This window comes from Leptosomus discolor, chromosome 4 (assembly GCF_034619465.1).
Source record: "Leptosomus discolor isolate bLepDis1 chromosome 4, bLepDis1.hap2, whole genome shotgun sequence".
Classification (NCBI taxonomy): Eukaryota; Metazoa; Chordata; class Aves; order Leptosomiformes; family Leptosomidae; genus Leptosomus; species Leptosomus discolor.
In genome coordinates, this window is record NC_141394.1 from 13370084 (window position 1) to 13391874 (window position 21791).

Here is a 21791-nt window from a genome sequence, read left to right on the forward strand (position 1 = left end):
ACAGACTGGCAGGGGTTGGAAGGGACCTCTGGAGATCATCTAGTCCAACTCCCCTGATAAAGCAGGTTCATCTAGAGAAAAATTATTTTTTAAATCAAAAAAACAGCAAGAGAAGTAAATACTCAGGCTTTTGAGGCCCTTCGCATTAAGAGCACCTCTTTCACTCTCTTTTTATAAGACAAGCACAGTATTGTTGCGCATCTTAGGAAGTGGCCCAAACCAGTATTAGAAAGAGAAATTCAGTATATTTACCTTCTAAGGAAGTTTCTATATTGCTCTTGTCTTGTTTGTGCTGTCACTCTCATGATATTTTGAAACACTTCTCTGTCCAATGCCCATGTTTTAACGTCAGTGATTGCTTTAAGAAAACAAAAACCAACAACAAAATCAACAATGATTTGATGGACGATACTACAGTATCAGGTCACGGTACAACACAGACTAGCTCTTTCAAAATGCCCAAAGCCAAATTTTAAAATATCCAGCACCTACTGCAATCAGACTTTTAAAATTCAGCTCCCACTTAAACAATGTTCACTCAAGTAAGGCATAGATTTCCAAATGGTTCTTCTATGGAGCAGTTTCCATGCACCTCCACAGGCTGAGTAACCTTGAAAACCTAGCCGTTCACTATGAGCACAAACAGGCTGAATGCTTGTGAAGATCTGCTCCTAAGCACAGATAGTCATTGCACTCAAAACCTGCAATGTAATCTGCAAAGGAGCTAATTTGAAAGAAACAAAAACTTAGCTGAAGTTTTTCAAAACTTACGAGGTAAATGTTAAATACTATGGCTTGGATCGATCTCTAATTCAGATTACATGCAAATGTTTGAGAGATATGCAAAAGCTAGAAATAACAAGAGGTCAAGAAATAATTTTCGTTGAATTTAATCCTGTGATCCTCGCACAGTTTTCCTCTAATGTAGCCATTTTATAAGGGAATAAAGGGTAATCAAAACATTATCTTTCAAAAGGCAATCAAAATATTAATACAGTAAGCACACATAAGATCCAATATCAAAGATGCAAACCACGAAGTGGCCTCTGTGTTGAATCATTGATAGAAAGAACACATTGTACTTCTTACTTTTTTAAGCAAAATAAAGTGATTCTATTTAATTTAATCTCTTCTTTTAAAGGATGCTACACCATATTCAGCAGTTTTCCTTCTGCCATAAGAAGGAACAAAGCTGTTTTCTCTGCGATAAAGGAAAGCTACAGAAAAAACTAGAGCAATTGATTTCTTCAATTTATCATAAATGTAGAATCATTTTTACAAGAAAGAAAAATGTCAGGTTTAAAATGAGGCGCAGCCATCGGTCTTTGTACTTAACCTTCGTATACACAGATGCTCTTAACTGCCACTTATCAAAACAGCTCAAAAATATTTTTGGATGCTAGAAGGGAGAACAAAGGTATTGCTTTGGTTTCGTTTTTCTCCTAAACAACATCTTTCAGTTTACTTTCCATGAAGAAAATATGGCAAGTATCCAAGCTATCGCAAATGTATTTCCTCTATCTTGCACCTTAACTAAATAAAGCAATTGTATAGCTAGAAAAAAAAGCCTATAATCTCAAAGATGAGATAGAGAAAGAGAAATTCAGAAACATAGGAGTGAATCACATTCCCAGTTTCAAATACAGCTACTACATGTAAAGATGCTGCTGGGTAGCAGCAGCCATTGAAATGCTGTCTGGCTAAAGTCCTTCACTTGTCAGTTTTCAAAGACTGTAGGTAAAGGATGTCACTAGATCCAGCATCAAGAAACGGTTTTCACATATGTATTTACTAGTCATGCTCAGTTATGGCATTGTAACTGCTCTTCCTCCAGAACAAAGCTATTGGGGAAGGGTGGGTTTCTGCAGTGATTTTAAGTATTCAAACACCCTTTCTTGTCAATAATTGGGCAATTCTTGTCCTACCTCAAAACCAATTAATGTTAACAAAGGTATAAAGCAGCATATCTTACTATGCAGGAACACTACTTTATAATACTAATACTATACAGCATGCAAAAAAGAAAAATAGGGAACATATTCAAGTAGAACAGAGTGCTAGTAAGAAAAATAACCACATTATTGATGCTGTTCTGTTTATCAGGCAGCAACAAAAAGAGATTATGTGTCATAACTTCCATCTGCACAGCCAGCAACGATTAAGTGCTTAAACTGGGTGCAGGAAGAAAGACCAGAAGCTTTTAAAGCAAACAACTTCTTGTTTTATTTCATTTGCTCATTTTTAAGTCAACATGAACTCTTCATACTTACTGGCGGTTCAAAGTTCCTGCAGACTTAGACAAGAACAGAAATTAGCCATCAAACACAAGTAATATTTATGGAATGGTGGGGAGTGGAAGAATGATGAATTTAATCATTTTTGGTCACTGACTGACCTGTCACAGAATAATTACGGCAGGTTAGAAAAGGAATCAAGGGGTACTTCATGGATGAGTACCCAGCCTTATTCAGGAGAAGGGATATTTGTATCAGAGCAACACTTAACAACTCCATCCTGGTTAGCCAGTAAACACAAAGCAAGAGCCAGTATTTGCCTCAAAGAAGCAACACATCTCACCTAGAAGTTTCATCTCTCCCACTACTCAGATCTTCTCCTGAGTGCCAGTCGCAAATGCCAGGTGCAAATGGGTCTTGACAAGACTCAGTAACTTCATGATACAGAACTAAAATAAGCACAAAAGCAAAAAATTCCTACATATTTTATTTCCTCTTGAATTAAGCTTCTTCTGCCATGGTTCTAATACCTTTTCAAACTCACTGTAACTTCAGCTTCAGAGTTGCACTTGACACAAGAACATAAGAGCCAAAGACCATCACTGCTACTAAATCATTCAACATTAAAACATAATCACAGAATCATAGAATTACAGAATACCAGGTTGGAAGAAAACTCAAGGATCATCTGGTCCAACCTTTCTTGGGAAAATTATGGACTAGACAAGATGACCCAGCACCCTGTCCAGCTTTATCTTAAAAGTGTCCAACATTGGGGAATCCACCACTTCGCTAGGGAGATTATTCTAATGGCTGATTGTTCTTGTGAAAAATTTTCCTCTTGTATCCTATTGGAATCTCCCCAGGAGTAACTGGTACCCATTACCCCTCATCTTTTCCATGTGAGTCCTCTAAAGAGGGAGTCTCCATCTTCTTTGTAGCCACACTTTAAATACTGGAATGTGGTGATAAGGTCTCCCTTAAGCCTTCTTTTCTCAAGGCCGAACAAATTGAGTTCTCTTAGCCTTTCCTCATATGGCAGACTTCCCAGTCCTTTGACCGTTTTTGTGGTCCTTCTCTGGACCCTCTCCAGCATGTCCACATCTATTTTGTACAGCGGACACCAAAACTGAACACAGTATTCCAGGTGTGGCGTGACAAGTACCGAGTAGAGTGGGATAATGACTTTGTCTCTGCTGATGATGCCCTTGTTGATGCAACTCAGCATCCTGTTGGCTTTCTTTGCCACTGCAGCACACTGTTCACTCATATTAAGCTTGTTGTCCACCAGGACCCCTGGGTCTCTTTCCACAGAGCTGCTCTCCAGCTCTGTAGATCCCAGACTGTGCTGCACTCCTGGATTATGTTTTCCCAGGTGCAAGGCCTTACACTTGTCTTTGTTGAACTTCATAAGGTTCTTGTTAGCCCGCTTTTCCATTCTATCCAGGTCTTCCTGCAGAGTGGCTCTCCCTTCCGAAGTGTCCACTTCCCCACCCAGTTTGGTATCATTGGCAAACTTCATCAGGGTACACTTGATCCTATCACCCAGATCACTTACGAAGATATTAAACAGCATTGGGCCCCAATACTGATCCCTGTGGGACCCCACTTGTGACAGGTTGCCACTTTGAAAAGGAGCTATATACCACCACCCTGTGGGTGCAGCCTGTCAGAGTGTTCCCCACCCACCACACGGACCACTTGTAATGCATCAGTTTCTCTAGGAGGAGGCTATCGAGAACCGTATCAAAAGCCTTGGGGAAATCCAGGTAGACAACGTCCACCACTCGCCCCACATCAACCAGGCAGGTTACTTTGTCACAGAAGTCAATTAGGTTTGTCAAGCCCTATTTGCCCTTCATGAATCCGTGCTAGCTTTTCCGAATCAAGTGCTTCATTTGACTTGTGATAGGCCCCAGGAAGATTTAGTCCATAATTTTCCCATGGATTTAATTAAGACTGATGAGCCTATAATTTCCTGGGTCCTCCTTTAAGCCCTTCTTGTAGATGGGGACGACAACAGCCTTCTTCCAGTCTTCTGGGAAGTTTCCCAATCTCCATGACTTCTCAAAGATTATGGAGAGGCCTCACAAGATGACCACCAGCTATCTTAACACTCGTGGGTGGATATTGTCAGGGCCCATCGATTTGTGGGGGTCAAGCTCCCGTGATAGTTCACATACCATCTCCTCCTTCACTGACAGTGGATCTATATTTGCATTGACCTGAATTTTTGTTCCCAAGGCCTGGGGCCCAACAGAACTGGTAAACACAGAGGTGAAGAAAGTGTTGAGAACTTCTGCCTTTTCAGCGTTGTTGGTGACTAGCTCACCTCTCCTGTTTAGCAGCAGGCCATTATTTTCCTCTTGTTTCTGCTTGTTTTTTACGTACCTGAAGAACCCTTTCTTGTAGTTTTTGACACCTCTGGCCAAATTTAAATTTGAGCTGAGCTTTTGCTTTTCTAACTGCATCTCTGCACAACCTGGCAATGCCCTTGTAGTTCTCATTGGGTATTCTACTGCTTTTCCACCTCTGGTATGCTTCTCTTGGTTTTGAGCAGGCTCAGAAGCTCACAATTAAGCCAAGTGGGTATCTTGCTCCGCCTACTTCCCTTACCTTTAAAGGGGATGAACTGTTATTGCGCTTCCAGGAGAGTGCTCTTGTCCTCCATGGAAGCTTCCCAAGGAGTCCCTCTGAGCAAGCTGAAGTTTGATCTTCTAAAATCTAAAACCTTCGTTTTAGTACTAACCTTCTGTGTGCTCAGCAGGATCCCAAACTCCACAATATTGTGATCACTGCAACCAAGGCTATCACTAACTGAGATATTACAAAGCTGGTTTTCTTAGTTTGTAAGTAGCAAGTCCAGCAGTGCCTCATTCTTGGTTGGCCCATCTAGTATTTGTATGAGGAAGCAGTCCTCTACGCTTTCCAGGAGCTTGATAGATGACCTGTGAGCTGCTGCACTGTTCTTCCAACAAATGCCTGTGTAGTTGAAGTCACCCATAAGAACCAGATTCTGTTGACCCACAGCTTCCTTAAGTGACTCAAATATTGCTTCATTGGCCTCATCGTCTTGGTTTGGAGGTTGGTAGCAGATGCCTACTGTAAGATCCCCCTTGGAGATGACCCCCCTGATCTTGACCCAGAGGCATTCAATAGGGCTTCCATGATTGCCATAGTTGACCTCAATACATTCAAGGTTCTCCTTAATATAGAGCATGACTCCTCCACCTCTTCTTCCCTTCCTGTCTTTACAAAAGAGCCTATAGCTATCCATCGCGATCCTCCAGTCATGTGAGTTGTTCCACCATGTTTCAGTTATTACTCTGATATAATTTTCTGATTGGGTGCAGAGCTCCAGTTCCTCCTCTTTGTTCCCCAGGCTGTGTACATTGGTATACATACACTTGAGGTGGTTGGTCTTCGGTTCACATCCTGGGAGGCAGCTAAGAAACATCTGTCACTGCTGTAGTTGCCCTGGCTTATTCCCCAGTTGGTTGCAATGGTGTGAGCATTGCCACTTTGGTCTCCATCCCCTGAGTCCTTCAGTTTAAAGCCTGCATCACCAAGTTGACCAGCCTGCTGCCAAAGATTCCCTTGCCTCTTCTAGACACGTGGATCCCATCCCTCCCTAGCAGGGTATAGTCATTGAAGAATGTCCTGTTGCCACAAAAGCCAAAAACCCTCATGATGGCAGCAGCAATGAAGCTAGAAGTTGGCATTATACGTCTATTTCTGGCAGCGCAAAATGGAAGGAAAGATAACTTGGGCATCAATACTTTCCTCTTGCACTGCCAGGGCTTTATAGTCTTCCTTGATTCTGCCCAGGTTCTGAATTGCAGTATCACTTGTGCTCCCATGAAAGAGTAGCAATGGATAGTAGTCTCTGCTCTTGACAAGTTGTGGCACCCTCTGGCAACATCTTGGACTTTATCTCCCAGAAGGCAGCATAACTGTTGTGACTCCCTGTCAGGCCAGCAGATGGGTGCCTCAGTGCCCCTCAACAGAGAGTCACCCACTACGAGCATTCATTGCTTCCTTTTGCAGTATCCATTGTGTGCTGCTGGTACAGTTTCTCCTTGCAGACCTTGCTCGTGGGTGTCTACAGCTGTTAAAACTTCTTATCTGGCTTCAGTTGTAATGCTGGACGGTGTAGACTGAAGCAGAGGCCTGTTTTTGTGGGTCACGAGGGTCCAAGGTGCCTCATTCTCTGTCCACCACAGAAGGACACATTCCTTAGCAGTTAGTTTGGTACAGATCTGGCTAACCAGCATACATTGGAGATGCCTAATTGTTTATCAAAGATCATGCTAGAGATGGAATTATATTCATGGCACAGTGTTATTAGAGTTCCCAAGCAGAAAGAACTCAAGGAAGGAAACGTGATCTTACTGTAGCTAATCAGGATATGCAGACATCTACTAAATGAAAACTTCAAAGAAAATCTGGATATAACAGGGACCACACAAAAGTGCATGATTTTCATTTTGAGCAAAGCTTTTATAATAAACCTTAGGTACCTTTCACAGAGGCTGTCCGTGTGCAGTTATATAAAATGGCTAGTTCACCAAATGCTGTCCACACGGGTATTGAGGAGAGTAGTTTATTCTGCTGAAAGACTTCCAGACTGCCCTCTGTCAAAAACCATAGAGATAATAGGTATTAAAACTGAGCTCGACTGCACAGAGTGAAGGGAAAGCAAATCAATATATTTCTGGCTTTGCCACTCCCTGGAACACAGGAATGGGAACAATGATGCAAACAGTGGTTTGAAACGCATGTACAAACCAGTAGAGTTTTTTTGTTTGTTTTTGTTTGGTTGGTTTTTTTTTAATGTATTGCCAATCTACAAATCTGCTCTAGAAGGCAGGGAAAGCTGAGAGAAACTTTTCAATGCTAAAAAGGCCACAGAAAAGGGCCATTCTAAATCCTGATGCAATAAACCTTTGCTACAACAAAACAGTCAGTACTGGTTCAGATAGCCTAGTGAGGTATAGACAAACAAGTCACAGCACAAATTACTCATAAGGTTTATCTGTTCTAAATTTCTTCGTACCTTATGGCCCAAAAACCCCTTCCCTTAAACATTTTCTGAAAGTTTGGTCCTCTTCTCTCTAAGACACCCAGTGACTCCTCAAAAAAGGTCTAAATGGTTTAATGTGCCAGAAAAATTTTGAGGTGCACAACAACTTCCTCATATTTCATCTATTTTTCAAAATGTTATCATTTAGTCTATCAAGAATATGACTACCCCATTACAGATCCTATTTCCTCTTTCTCCCTGCACCATCTGTGTTATCCTAACACAGCTACCATCAATTTTTCAAACTAACCAACCCATATGAAAACAGAAGATGTGCTTTCCAACATATACCAGTATGCTCCTGGCTTATGTATTCCTGCCTCAACAGAATATATTCCTTACAGCATGAATTTTAATTCATATGAGCTTCTGGGCCTTCTAGTAGTCCAGAACTGATGAAGTATGCAAATTAACCACAAATACTGATATTTTTATTTTTTGGTGAGATGACGAAAGAGTGTTGCCTCTAGGAGCAACTTGCAGATGTTAAACTTTGGTTTCACTATGACTGACCTGTAATTTAAGATTTGAGTGTAAGCACAGCAGCAGTCAGCACAGATGACTGCAGTGAGATCACTTCAGACCTGTTGACATTATTTTAGGAAAGTCTTCTTATCCCAAAACTTGTTTTTTGCTTTGTGTTTTTTTTTTTTCCCCCTGAAAAAACAAGCAGCTGTTTTTAAAAAAAACTCTAAGCTTTGAGAACAGTAAACTCAGACTTCATCTCTCAATTTCCCTTATACAGAAACCTGGTATAAGCTCTCATGAATGTTGAAAAGTAAGTTTATTTCAGAAGTGGCTTCACCATTGAGCAGTTTTCTGTATTTTAATCATACCTGCCCTTCCTTTAAGGAAGAAAGGGTTGCCTGTACCTACAACATAAAGGATTTGTTGGCCTCTAGGCTTTCAGAAATGAAGGTCATGAAATAGCATTAAAACAAGGTTCAAGTTGCTAAGTTGCTTTTGTTGCTCTCACTCTTGTTTCATAAAAGTCACAGGTAAAACTTGCATTGCCCTCAGCACAGCCAGCATAAATGGTTTAAGAGCACAAACATCATCATTGTGGTTTCTTGCAAAGACTTCTAAATTACTTTCCTGTTTTTTGCACTTGTGCATTGTACAAGTAAGCAGTATTCACCTTTGAGCACAAAGATTTGATTGCCCGGCTCTCCCTGTTTGATGATGTAGCTCCCTTGCTGGAAAGTCCTTTCATACATACATTCCACCATATCTTGGATCTGGTGAAGATCCAGTCTCTTCAAGAACTGATTTTTATTCATGGCATCCATGATAAGCTTCTTCTCACTGGTTTCAAACAAAAAAACAAAGTTTAAAAGATTCAGCATTGTTGAGGTATATAATTCACCAGGCATTCATTCCTCTCAAGATATTTCCTCTCATTTCTAATACTCACATGACCAGTACCACTGACAAACGTTACATTCCTTGCAATTGATATGCATCCCATTAGCTGTGCCACCCTATGGCCTCTCCCCTCCTGTCTGTCCCTGCCTGCAGAAAGCACCAGGTTAGATGTAAAAGGCTCCCAGTAGAAGACATACTCCCCAGAAAGTTTTGCACTGCTTCTCACCATATTCTTTCCCCATTGCATGACTAAGATATATAGCCTTGCTTATCTGAAGGAAAGACATGTGAAAGGTATGTCTTAACATACTGCTTTCTGTACAGGAATGGCAACTTGTTATAAAATCAGGTCCACTTTTTCTACATTTTTTTAATATCCTGCAAAAACATAACACTGGTGATACTGATACGGTTAAAGTCAACACTGATGGTACTAGACCTCACCAAAAGTTTCTCCCTTGTGGCAAGGAAAAATGCAAGGAAAGAAAATTATGCAAAAACATGATTAACAGGTGCTCATGTTTCTTAGGAGAATGTTAGAAGACATTGGTGGCGGGAAAAATTAAGCAAGTTATAAATGAAAGTGATTTAAAACATAACTACAGAGAACTTCCCTTGCACCTGTAAAATAACATTCATCCTGCAGTGTTCCCTGTTCATAGTTACTAAGCAAATTTATGATCAGGACACGATCACAAGATCAACTTGCAAAGTACCTGTTGAACATTGTCCCAGAATTCACAAAATAAGTCCAGGATCCAGGAGAGGTGTGTTTGCAGGTTGAGGGTTAATGCTGATCCCTCCTGCGCTGCTTTTTGCCCTCAATCCACCTCCCTGCAAAACTTCCTACCTCTGCTGTGCCCACTTCCTTTGCACAGATGACAACAAACAACTTACACGCTCCTACTTGAGTAAAAACCCTCTGAGTAGTCTGCTCATGTGGGATGCCAAATATACTCTGTCTCTTTAAGAACGACCACACATGAGAGAATCTTCACAAAGCCGGCCCTTTTCTCTCTACTCTATATATTCAGAAGTAAAAATATAACACAAGGGCTTGTGGATACAGGTATGCAGCCATTAATGCATCTGAACCTCTTTGCTTTCTGAAATTCAGCATTCAGGGAAATAAACTTATAACGCACTTTGGTGATACCATAGCAAACTACAGCCACTCTTGAGTTGTTTTGTTAAAAAGTCTTTGGAAAAGCTTCAGGGTATCCACAAAAGTCAGAGAAAAGGCAGGTAAAGTAGGCACGTTAGTGATTAAGGACTAGCCTGTCAGGGTCCTGAGGGCAGTAATAGGTCTTAACTACCCTTCAGCATCACTTGAGACCGCCACCCATGCATCCTCTGCCCATTGGCCTGAACACTTTATATAAGCTCAGATCTGGGCATTCAAATCTTGCCTGAGCTATGTTAATTGATTTTGGTTTTGTCTTCTGGACGGGTATTGGCCCAATATTCTAAGGCCTTTGTTTCTGTCTCTTGGTTAGAGCTTGCATCTGAGTGATGTTGTCTTCTGTGAGACTCCTTGTGGACTCTGTTATCAACACTCTGCTCTGCCTAACCTGTCCAGACCTTGTGGGATGGTGCCCTGGTTAGTGAGGGCATTGTCTGTGCTGTAGTCAGCCCCAGTTCACTTACTGTTGTGGAGCAACCTTGTTTTTGCTGCTCCCCGAGACACAGCCTCTGCATCATTTCATAGTAAATACATATAAACGGGTGAGTTGTAAAGATAAGAACTGTCTGTTTGAGCTGCAGGTGGAAGAACCCAGTGGTTGGATTTTAAGAAGAAAATGTAAAAAAATCAACAGTGGGTGAATCCACTAATAATGACTAACCAACTGAGACAAAGCTGGCTATATATACATACTGGACAATCTCTGAGTTCCGATTAATTGTGTACGTTCTGGGTCAAGGGCTTCCTATAAAGCAGTGCCTTGAATCCATGCCAGAAATGAATGCAATTAAACAACCGCTGCACTTTTATGGAGCTTTTATGGACATACTAAGTAGTTTTCCTTTACTCTGAAGTGAAAGATAAATTCTGCCTTTAAGTCTCCATGTTCCTAATATGCATGTGTAAGGAAGCTGCATAACAAAAGAAACACCCCAACAGCTTTCTGAGGCATTTAAGGCTCTCTCTTGCTTGTATTTATAAAACAATGCAAGGTTATAATCAAAACTAGATTACTTGGGAAAATCTCCTGGGGAAATCTCCTGAGGAACATCCAGGAACGAACAATCAGTTAAGGCAAGTAGACTTACAATGTTACTAGCCACATAATGACTGAAAATAAGTAAAGGTAATGAGATGAAGCAAGAATAATAAAATCAAGTGGCTATGGTGAGGACTGTGTTTAGAACTCGAAATCATGACTTAGTTCCTGCTGAAAGCAACAAGGTTATTAGTATCTAAGACCTAACTTCGTTTTCTGCTAAAAACAAACCTTGGTTATTTAATTCACCCTGGCCTGCATCATGCATATAATACTGCAATAAAATACAGCAACGGCTCATAAACTGATACTTAAAATGAGCACTAAAGCTTCCAGAACTACAGAATAGGAGGCTATGCTGTTTTTGGAAAATGCAGCTGGCCACAGAGTGAAGGACACATGAGTATCATAACCATGGCTCAGGTTCTTGAATCAGTTGCTTGTTCATTTCATGGGCATCCAGTACAGTACCTATCTAACAGTTTTCCCTCTGTTGTTTTCCTCAGCCTCTCCTCTATCTGTCCCACTTTTGAGAACTGCTGCTGGAAATAACCAGATGTCCTGCAAGGACAGAAGATACTTAATCCCACACTTGTGCCAGTCACTGTCCTGATGAATACTACTAAAAGGCTAAAAAGGGGGTGCACAGCTCCACACAACTGTTCTGGTCTTGAAATATTTCTTGGTCCCACTGCTAGTAGGACTTTTCTTCACTGCCTGGGGGCAGCTTTGCCACAGCATTCTTCTCCAGGCTTTGCCCCCTCCCTGCTGTAAGCTCCTGGGGAAATGTTCCCCCTGCCTCTTTCAAAACATTCCCAATTAACCACTAGAAATAGCACTTGACAATCTAGGAAGGGCTTTTTGTGAACAGGATTGGTAATTTATTCCAATCACAAGATAGATGCCATCTGACATGCACAATGGTACATCTTACACTTTGCAGAACGATGCTTTCTCTCAATACACCTTTCTGCTACTAAGGAGAGAGTTTTGGTTATCTGCTGACATTGCCTGGTAAAAGACATCAATGTCAAATGTCAAGATGGTTCTTCCCCAACCAATAATGGCTGAAAATAGAACTGGGTCATGATCCTGAGCCCACAATGGGAAGGGATTGATAAAGGCAGCTTAAATGCTACTGACGGTGATAGCATGCCCTGGAAGGACACAGAAAAATGAAGAACCAAGTCCTACAGATACTGAGACACCTAGATTCTTAACACTGCAAAGGTTAACTGATTTAAACATTTTCCTTTTCAAAGAGTTGTTTAAGAGATCAGCTCTCATACACCATGTTCAAACTCTAAAATCTTCAGGCTTTAGTTAAATTTTCAATTCTTAAACTCCCATTAAGGAAAAAACTCTTATTTTTGGAAACTGACATGGATTTATCCAACTAAGTCAAGAGATTAAACATACACATGAGAAAACATCCACTTATACAGGATAGATCAAGAACCATTGAAAACTTCTAAAACTTTCATTAAAATAATTCATGCTGAGATACTCCAAACAAAAGTATGGCACTTAAAACCCTGCTAAATGAATAGCACAAAATTGTGCCATTTGTTTTACAGATGTTTCTAAAAGGGACTGGTAACACTCTGAACTCAATGCAAATTCAATAACATAGCATGGAGTTTGCCTTTCTTCTGAAACAGCTCCTTTCACAACAGTGTAGCAATACTGTACAATTGTCTTATGCAGAAGTGGGGCTGCATGAAGTTGTCTCTCTGTAAGGGGAGGCAGTACTTATATCAGCAACTCTAAACACTTCTATAGACACTGTTAAGCTAAAGGATCAGTATTTTTTAACTACAGTGGACAGAATTCTGTAGACAGTGAAGGTTAGACTTGTGCTTACATGTATGCCAACTGTCTGAATTTGATCTACTCCAGTATTTACAGTCCAGGAAAGGAAACTAAATGTTTGCACCTTCCAGCATTTGGTTGTCTCACTAGCAAGGTGATGGTGGCTTAAACAAGTGCTTGTGTATCACAGGCTTATCTAACTGAGAGACATAATAGTGCTATGTCTAAAACAGTTCCGTGGTGTTCTTTCGCATCTGTTTGCTTCTGAAGTATTTGGAAGATGAAATGACACTTTGGTCACAAATGCATCGAAGATGTATCTGCCCTCACGGCAGAAGTCTGAGCAAGATCTTTCACTATTACTCAATTTGTTAGAGAAAGCATAAATTCTTCCCTCTGTGACTATAAAGTATGATGGTATATAAAATACATGTTCTATAAGTGCAATTTTAAAAAGCATTCTGTCCAGGTCTCAGAGTTGTCACAGAGCAGAATTTAATCTTAGCCTGGCTGTGCCAGGAAAAAAATGTTAACTTGCAGATGACAAATACTTTGTGTTTGATCTTCAAGATTTTTAAAAATTTGATTATGCCACAGGAATTGAGGTTTCATTAGTATCTTGCATATTTATTAACTCAAATCACTCATACTTGCTGTACTGCAGTCTAAGATGTTTAGTATTTCAAAGCCTAAGATATTTGAATAAAGTTGAACTGCAAAGCAGATGACAAGTACCCATTAATAAGACAGATTTAAGTTTCAGAATGTTAGCCAAAGCTTCAAAGATATAAACTCTTGGAGACCAAAACTAATCTGACCTATCCTTTACATGACTACTTTGGCTAAAAAGAACATTAATACAAAGCATCACTAAAAAATTCCAACAACAACAGCAACAGAACCCACCTGCTGTAATGCCAATAATACAAGACCGTATTCTGCTATTTAATTGTCTTCCTGATCATGGTCTTGGACCTACATGTAAAACATGGGAAGACTGCCACTTTATTTTCTACCAAGATCTAAAGTTGGAAAATGGTTAATTGCATAAAATTAAGTTTAAAAACACTGGGTAAAATATGAAGATAAGTTTAATATTCTAAGACAATTGATTTTTAATGTCTGTAATGATCTGTTGAATACTTAGGATACCCTAGAAAACACTTTTTCTTAATTCTAGCATCTCTGATGATTTACTATTCAAGAGATCAACTTTAAGACGATGGAGAAAAGGATGAGGGAACGGCATGATTTGGGTTGGAAGGGACCTTGAAAGATCATCTAATACTGTAATAAAGAATTGCTAACCAGCTTTTAGAGATAGGAAGAAAGGCCAATTTGTACTAACACTTGTGCATATATCCATTGCCGACTAACTAACACTTTAAAGATAAGAATAAAGCAGAATCTACCAAGTTCCACTTCACTCTCAAATTACTTACTCTAAGGACAATAATTAGCAGGCAAATCCAAGCTTAATGGCCATCGTGGAAGACAAGAATGTAAATGAAAATTCAAGAATGTGCAAGTACTGAGGAGAAGAAAACAAAGGCACAAACAGAATCATAGAAAAGCTGGAAATGGTAGGGAGGAGAGGGGCAGATGGTGCGCTTTTACTGCCAATGCAGTGCATATTTAAGCAGTCAGTTTTTCCAAAGGAGTAAATATCAGAATAAATTTAGGAATGATGTGTTCTACATTGTTATCAATCTATGGGAGCCTTAGCAGTAATGACAACCTCTGGACCAGATTGTAAGAGATGAAAGGAGGGAAGAGAATTGCTCCTTTATCCTGTTATGTTACACTAAATCTTTTAGAAGGACAAGAAAACAGAGATGGCATACAACAAAAAAGAAAACGTTTTTAGAAGTGCTGAGTCACTGAATCAAGAAGGAAAATTTCCAGCTCTGTTTCTGTTGCATGATCAGCATTACCTCTAGATTACTTAAGCTGCAATATTTGGTTTTGTTCTGAATGGCAAAGCCTGTGCTGCACTTAGCTAATCAACTGGCTCTTTGCTTCACTCAGTGCTGTTACAATTCTGTCTCCGAAAGCACCCTAGAAAACCATTTGGTGGACTACAGTACAAGGATCATACCAAAGAGAAGACAAGTAGACAAACAGAATAATCCTAAACCAAAAGTTATTTAAACTGCCCAAGTACTTGTGACAAAATGTTAATACAGTTCCCTTACTCCAGAAAAACACTGCTAGCCAAAGATTTCAGCTCCTTATTGTGACTCAGGCTGCCTTTTCTTGTTCACAAGACAGCCTCTAACGTGCAATGCTAGACATGATGGATGAGAAATAAAGTCTGATAACTCTCAGGTCTACTAGTACAGACTCAAATGTGCCATGATTTCTTAACAAAGTAATAAAGCTCCCCACAAATCTGAGGCCCTTAAGCTGCTGTTAAAACAGATACTCAGGTTATGTCTACACTGCAAGGTAAAAGAGGGCCTAAGGTATGTTTAAGGATACAGTCTGCTACTCTGTACTGATACTAATTCCACAAGGTCATCTGCAACCACAGATATTTCTGGCTCTTCCAGAGGCTAGAAGTATAGTTGTACTCAAAGAGGAACAAGTAAAATTAAGTTGCTACACCACGACTGTCAGAAGCTGGAGGGCAGGAGGGAGCTGCTGAGAGGATAATCACACCATACATTGTATTTTGCACCAGACTGAGTTGAAACTGGTCTGACAAACTTTGTACACAGTTCAGAATCAGTTCAGTGTCCATATTGCACTTGGGAGAGCTGAGCTGGGGCCACTTGCACCTTACAAATCCATCCATGCTATCAAAATAAGAATCTGAACCCATGTGAAGACATCCAGCCTTCTGCTCATCAGTGCTTCAGCTGAGAGCGCTAGGCAAACCTAGACCTGAGAAGTTTAGATTCTGCTTAGCTGGCAGTAAAGATAAATCCCAGACTACAAAAATCTCCTGAACCAAAATACAGAGGCTACCCACCACTCTTCATCTGAAATCTGTGGGATACAGATGATTTTTGTTAAAGTTACACACAAACTCAACCAGCATCTAACTACCACAGTGAAAAAGCCTATATTAAAAAAAAAGGATACCTTAATCTTGATTTATCATGAGAAGAGGATATCATTGTGATAAAAGTAATACCCTTGTAACACAAGCATATAACCCCCCTGAAATGAGCTCACCTGGAATCCTTTCGGACCTTCGCTTTTTCAAAGGAAAATGTAGCTTGCCTGTTCAAATCATACAGCCATGTCGTTGGCTCTGCAGATACACCTTCCTTGGCTCTTTTCCTCCTGTTGGCAGAGACTTGAAACCTTGAAGCCACTTTATACGGAAAAGGCTGAAGAGAGTGCTCTCCTTGAGTGCTAACAACATCCTGCAACTTGTTCAACTGTATACACTTGCTCTGAAGTTCCTTGGTGAGTTCTGCTATGACCTTAGTCTGCATATCCAGTTGTTCCTGAAGCTCAGCAACACGACTTTGACCCTCTTGCAACTCTTGATCTTTTCTCTTCAGCTCCTTTTCCAGTTCAAGCACCCTGCTGCAAAGAACATCAGCTTGCCCACTGATCACATTGATGCCTAGATGTGGGTCCTTCAAAAACTTGTGGTTGCCAGCACAGCCAATAGACACGTTCACTGCCTGTCTACCTGGACGCCTCAGATGCTTGGGTTTCACTGATCCATTCCCCATTTTGTCCAGAGACTAGGTGAGAAAATAAATTTACAGATTAATTTCATTCCCCAACAAGAAGAAAAAAAAACAAACATGGAATGCTTAAGTAATGAATTTAGTATTTAATGGGCAGATGAATTTGAGATATACAACTGTAGCAAACAGTCGATTGTATTCATCCTTTCCAGTCCTGAAAGTCAAAGGTCTAAAGGGCAAAGAGAAGAGGTAGGTAGATTGGTGGATACAAAGCAAAAGATTTGATGGTTACCACTTTTTTTTTTGTGAATTGAAGAAGAGATGTGTAAGCTCATAGCCTAACAAAGACAAAACAAACAGCAGGAAGGAGAAAAGCTTGCACTCTACTGCTGGAGCAAGAAAATTGTTAGAAGCAAAAGAAAAAAAAGTTGGGTCATTTCCCCATTGAGGAATAATTATTGAGTACATGGGCTAATTTAACCACTGGGTGCATATCTGCCTGGCATAAAGGATACGTGATTATTAAGCATATGTGTTAATAATAATCTAAAGAAAAAAACTTTAAGGGTTATGACCATAAAAGAACAGTCATACCGATTAGAAGAAGGGTCTGGCTAGCTTGTAAACTGGCTCCAATCATGGCCATAAGTAGATGGCCAGGAAAGAGTATCAACAGGATGAGCATATAGGCTGCTTGACTGAAACACTGTCTGAAATTTCAGATTTCCTGAGCCTGATACGCTTTATTTAAACCTCAGTGGATCTCTAATCTTAGTCCTTGTCCCACTTCCCTTCTAATCCCTGTAAACTTCATATCTGCAGACCCTGGCAGGACCCTAGCGAGGAGTTGCACAGGTCTGCTTGCATGAAGAACTACCTCCTTTTATTTGTTTCTTCCAGTACAAAACCAGGGATATCAAAGTTAGGAAAAGCTAGTTTCAGAAAGACTTATCTCTATTAACCTTTTTCTTTCACAGAACAAGTCCTAGCCTACTCAGTCCTTCCTCAGGGAGACATCACTCCAAAAATTTGACCAACTTTGCTGTCTTTTGCTGACGACAAACTCAGGGCAGCACAGACTTAGACCTAATTTACTCCTACCAAGAGCAGGCAGCTGGCACTGTTTCTGCAGCTCTCAATCATTAAACCTCCTCACATTTGTTAGTGTGACAGCAGCTACTGCTGTCAAGGAGCAATTACCTTTTATGAAGAATTACCCCTTTCCATTGTTTACTCACGAAAAGTGACTAGGAAAAAAAAAAGAGCTTGGGACTCCTGTCAGAACACCTATGCTCCAAGCACTTGCTGCAACTAGCAGCCTTCAGTAGATTCGCAGTGACCCACTTTCTTTCCCGGACACTATCTGTAGCATATTTTATTGTATCATTTAAGAGGAGCAAGGAAAAAGTGCCTGCTGCTCAGGTCAGACTGTATTAAATGCACAAGCTGAGGAGGAAAAAACCCAACGCGTTGCTTTTGGGAGTCTAGTGTTCAACAATCTCTAACTCACTGTACCCCAGAACTAGTCTTGGCGAGCAATGCCTGTCTATAAATCCCATCTGTGGGCCACAACAGTACCAGGCTACAGTTTGGTTTAGTTCAATCCTAAGGAGACCTCCACCAGGGGAGAAGGAATGAGCTTAGGGCTGTATTGTCTGGGCCTTAGCACCACATAGAGCTTTTCCCAAAACCCCTGCTCAGCTCTTGATAAATCTTGTTCAGTTGTATCCACAACACAGGAAATACATGGCTTGAATGAAACAAAAATTTCTTTCCTTGGACTCTGATTTTTGCCTCATCAATACGCTATTTTAGTAATTTTTTTAAAAGTACTGGTGCACTAACCAGGCAATCATGCTGCTATTGTGGTCAGTTATCAGTAGGCCCAAAGTAGCTGTTGGTCTGTCTCATGAATGAAGTACAACTTTTTCAGGTTGAAATCTAAGTGATGTGGTTTAAGGTAATCTGTTTTACCATTTCATTGGGACTGGGCAAGAACATGGCCCTGACAAGGTACACTGATCAGACAACAAGAAGTAAATTGGGAAGCTTTAGCAAATTGCTTTTACTGGCTAGCATAATGATACTTTTAACAGATGTTCTGGTTTTCAGCCTTCAGTGGGTTGGAATGTAAATACTTGACAAGATAGCTCACATTGCAAATCTAGTTTTCCTTAAAACAGTCTTTCTTCTCAACTCTGTCTTGCTTATTGTGACTTCGCACAATATTTTTCTTTTGCCCCAATTTCCTGGATGCATTTTGACAGCTGGTGCTTCAGCTTGATAAGAGGGAAATAATGAAGAAATAAAGGTAAATCTGTACTGCACAGGAGAATTTAACAAATTGCACATCAACGTACCAAATCAAATAATTCTGAAGAAGGACCTGTGTGTCACTGCATATGGCTTAACCAAAGATCTTAGCTCAGCATGCAACCATATTTTAAAAAAATCCCACCAAACCAACCAACAAAACAACCAACCTAAATTAAGTGTTGCAATACAGAAAGTAAAAATGGAGATTACAGGAAATATGTCATCACACACAACCAGTGGCAGCCTCTGCTACTAAATGCAGTGGCAGTCACTGCATTTCAAAAAAAAGAATATTGCAAACATTTTAAAATTACATTTACAAAAGGATAGGTTTGGTGCCCCAGAGCACAGAAAAACCTACTATTTAGATTGTATCCAGAAATAGAACATGTTTACCGTATAAAGAGATAATGATTAAAGTTCATAATATAACAACTGCACTAGAATGAAAATGTTACGAACTTCTGTCTTCCCATTGTATATGCACAATTAATTGTCAGTGTACAATGGAACAAGCAGTCAGATCTGACAGATCCCTGTTTCCACACGGTGCCCTTTATGGAAACTCATGGCCAAGCAGGAATTGATCAAAAAAAGACTGACAGGAAATTCAGCATTACAGTAGTTAATACTAACAGAAAACTTAAAACCTTATGCCTCCAAGGTCTGACCAACCTTTACCCATGAGACAAAAAGCAAAACCAGAACATGCTCTATGTTTACTACAGGGCACCTCGCATGCTCTTTCGAAGGGTCTGCCACTGGTAGAGACGCAGCCAGGAACCGGGAAGACTCAAAACTCACCCAGGAGAGAAGAGGATGCTCCCACCCGGCCCGGCGCCTAGGGTTCAGCGTAAGTCGGCGCCGAGTGCCCAGGCTGCGCTCCTCAGAAACCAGGTGCAGCCCAGGACCGCGGGATGCCGGTGCCGCCAGCCCAGCACCACCGCCCAGACCCCCGCCGCGCCGGAGCTCGGCGTCACGCCGGGGAGGCTGCAGCTCCTCCAGGCTCCGCGGCGCGGTCCCAGCCTCCCCAGGCCCCCGCAAGCACCCGCTGGCGCCGTTCGGTGCCTCCTCCTCCTCGGTCCCGGTCCCGCTAGGCTGCCCTCACCTTCGCGCTCGGCTGGGCCCGGGGCCCTGAGACGGGACGGGGCCGGGTGCTGGCAGGGACAGACTGGTGCTCCCGCGCTTGCTGCAGAGCCGGGGCGGGCGGAAACACCGCTGCCCGCCTCGTTCGCTGCCCGTCATGGGCGGCCTGGAGGTGCGGCGGGGACAGGAGGGGGAGCGGCCGCTGCGGTGCCCGCCCATCGCTCCCTCGGCTGTACGGGAGCTGCGGCGGCGGCGGCGCGGGGCTGTCGCTCGCCCAGGGAAAGGCAGGGGTTTGCAGGGCGTGAGGAGCCTCCGGTGCGGTGTCCGGCCTCGTCGGGGAAGCGGATGCCCTGTCGCAGGCGGGCAGGATCAGGAGCCGCAGGGACAAGTCGGGCTCCTCAGCCCATTCCACTTCGCAGAGACGCAAGTGCAGGGCCCAGATCGGGCCATGATGACAAGTGTTTGTCCTGCTTGTTTTCCCCTGCCCTTTGGAGAGGTCCCGGCATGACTATTGGGCACACAACTGAGCTGCAGCAGAGATCCTGCAGCCCTTGCTCTCTGAAACTGACCGCCAGGCACCACTGCACAGTCCTCCTGCAAGGCACCTGCTCATGGCCCAGGGTCTGTCCTCACTCAGGCTGGAGCACCATAGCTCATGGAGCATTAATTCTGTGTTCAACATTAACTCTTGGTACAGTAGAGGTTTCACAAGGGCTGTTCTCTCCTGGCATGTATTTTTATGGTGATTCAAAGCAGCTGTCTTCAAATCAAGGATTGTTAGACCCAAACAGCCTGCCAAAACACCTGTGAAAGGATTTTACAACAGCCAGAGCTGCATGCACAACTCTCCTACCGATGCTGTCAAGCAGACTTGATCTAACCCCAACCTATAGCCTCCAGGACACTGGCTCTCCAGTTTTGTCCTCCACACTTAGCCTCTCCTTTTGAGACTGTCACCGAAACCTGGAATAAAACTTCTCAACACCAATGTAGTATTAAGAAGCAGGCAATTCTTTATTGATGGCCGGGTGTGCAGGGGAGTTCTCGCACCAACAACACACCCCTAACCTGTAACAGTTACTGATTATATTGGATACATAATACATAATAAACAGGTTTTCATACATAAACATGTTCATTCCCATAACTCATTATCATTTCTCCACCTTCATCCAGTTATGAGCAGTAGATTCTTTAACTGAGTTGAAGGGCTCTTCTGTGACCACCCATAGACCCCAGACTCAAAAGATGTGACCCTCCAAAGTCCTTGAGTCAAGGACTTTGACTCAAACTATACTTTGGTCACGATTAAAAGACTGTTAACAAAAGATTAGAATAATAAATCTTATCTAGCAGACATCCTTAAACAATACCATATTATCTTTGTTCTTAACCATGAACAGACAATCGGTTAATGAACACCTCTGATCTACATAGCTTGGGACTGTACTTCTTAAAGTCTGGAGCTTTGTCTCCTTGATGTCTCCTTGATATCTGGAGCTTTGTCTCCTCGAAGTCAGGCAAGATGTTATCTATTTATCAACTTTGCTCATCAAATAGCTAAAACCATCCTTGTGAGGGAAGGAAAACTCAGGAAAACAAAGATGCAAGTGAAACTAAAAAAAAATGCGCGAGTAAAACTTTTATGTATCAAAGTGAGGCCTTAGTCAGGGATTGTCAGGGTTTAGCTCTTTCAATAGCAAATAGCCCAAATGGGCAACAGCAAGATTTGTAGTAAATAAATACTGCACGTTTTTATTTAGAAGCCCCAGTGCTGACTTTCAGCAAAGTACCTACAAGCAGACACCACTCGACACCAGTGATTTGTCACCACAGATACACTGCAAGACACTGCCCCCCATGTAATCGGGAGCCCTCGGGCTGCTGGGCCCCCCGGACTGTGTGGTATGCCTGAAGGGGTTGGTCGTACTGCATCTGCTCCATTAAATTCCATGTGCTGAAAGAGAGGAGATGCACAAAGAGCAGCAAGAAAGCAAGCAGAAGGGACACAACCTAATGCACG

At 41.7% G+C, this 21791-nt stretch overlaps 1 protein-coding gene across 3 annotated transcripts in view; it reads right to left on the minus strand.

Annotated features, from left to right (window-relative positions):
* The window catches only part of PRKG2 (protein kinase cGMP-dependent 2), a 33662-nt gene extending 17254 nt beyond the window's left edge, over positions 1-16408 (minus strand). For 2 of the 3 annotated variants that reach the window (XM_086463667.1, XM_086463665.1), the window contains exons 1-5: positions 16336-16408; positions 15897-16272; positions 8456-8622; positions 6755-6868; positions 253-358 (exon numbers count right to left, since the gene is read on the minus strand). In XM_086463667.1, coding sequence (XP_086319793.1) covers positions 253-358; positions 6755-6868; positions 8456-8622; positions 15897-16272; positions 16336-16408 — 836 coding nt within the window. Of the gene's footprint in view, positions 1-252; positions 359-6754; positions 6869-8455; positions 8623-15896 lie in introns of all 3 variants that reach the window. The other variant, XM_086463664.1, reaches the window with a different exon arrangement.
* Positions 16409-21791: the final 5383 nt, after the last annotated feature.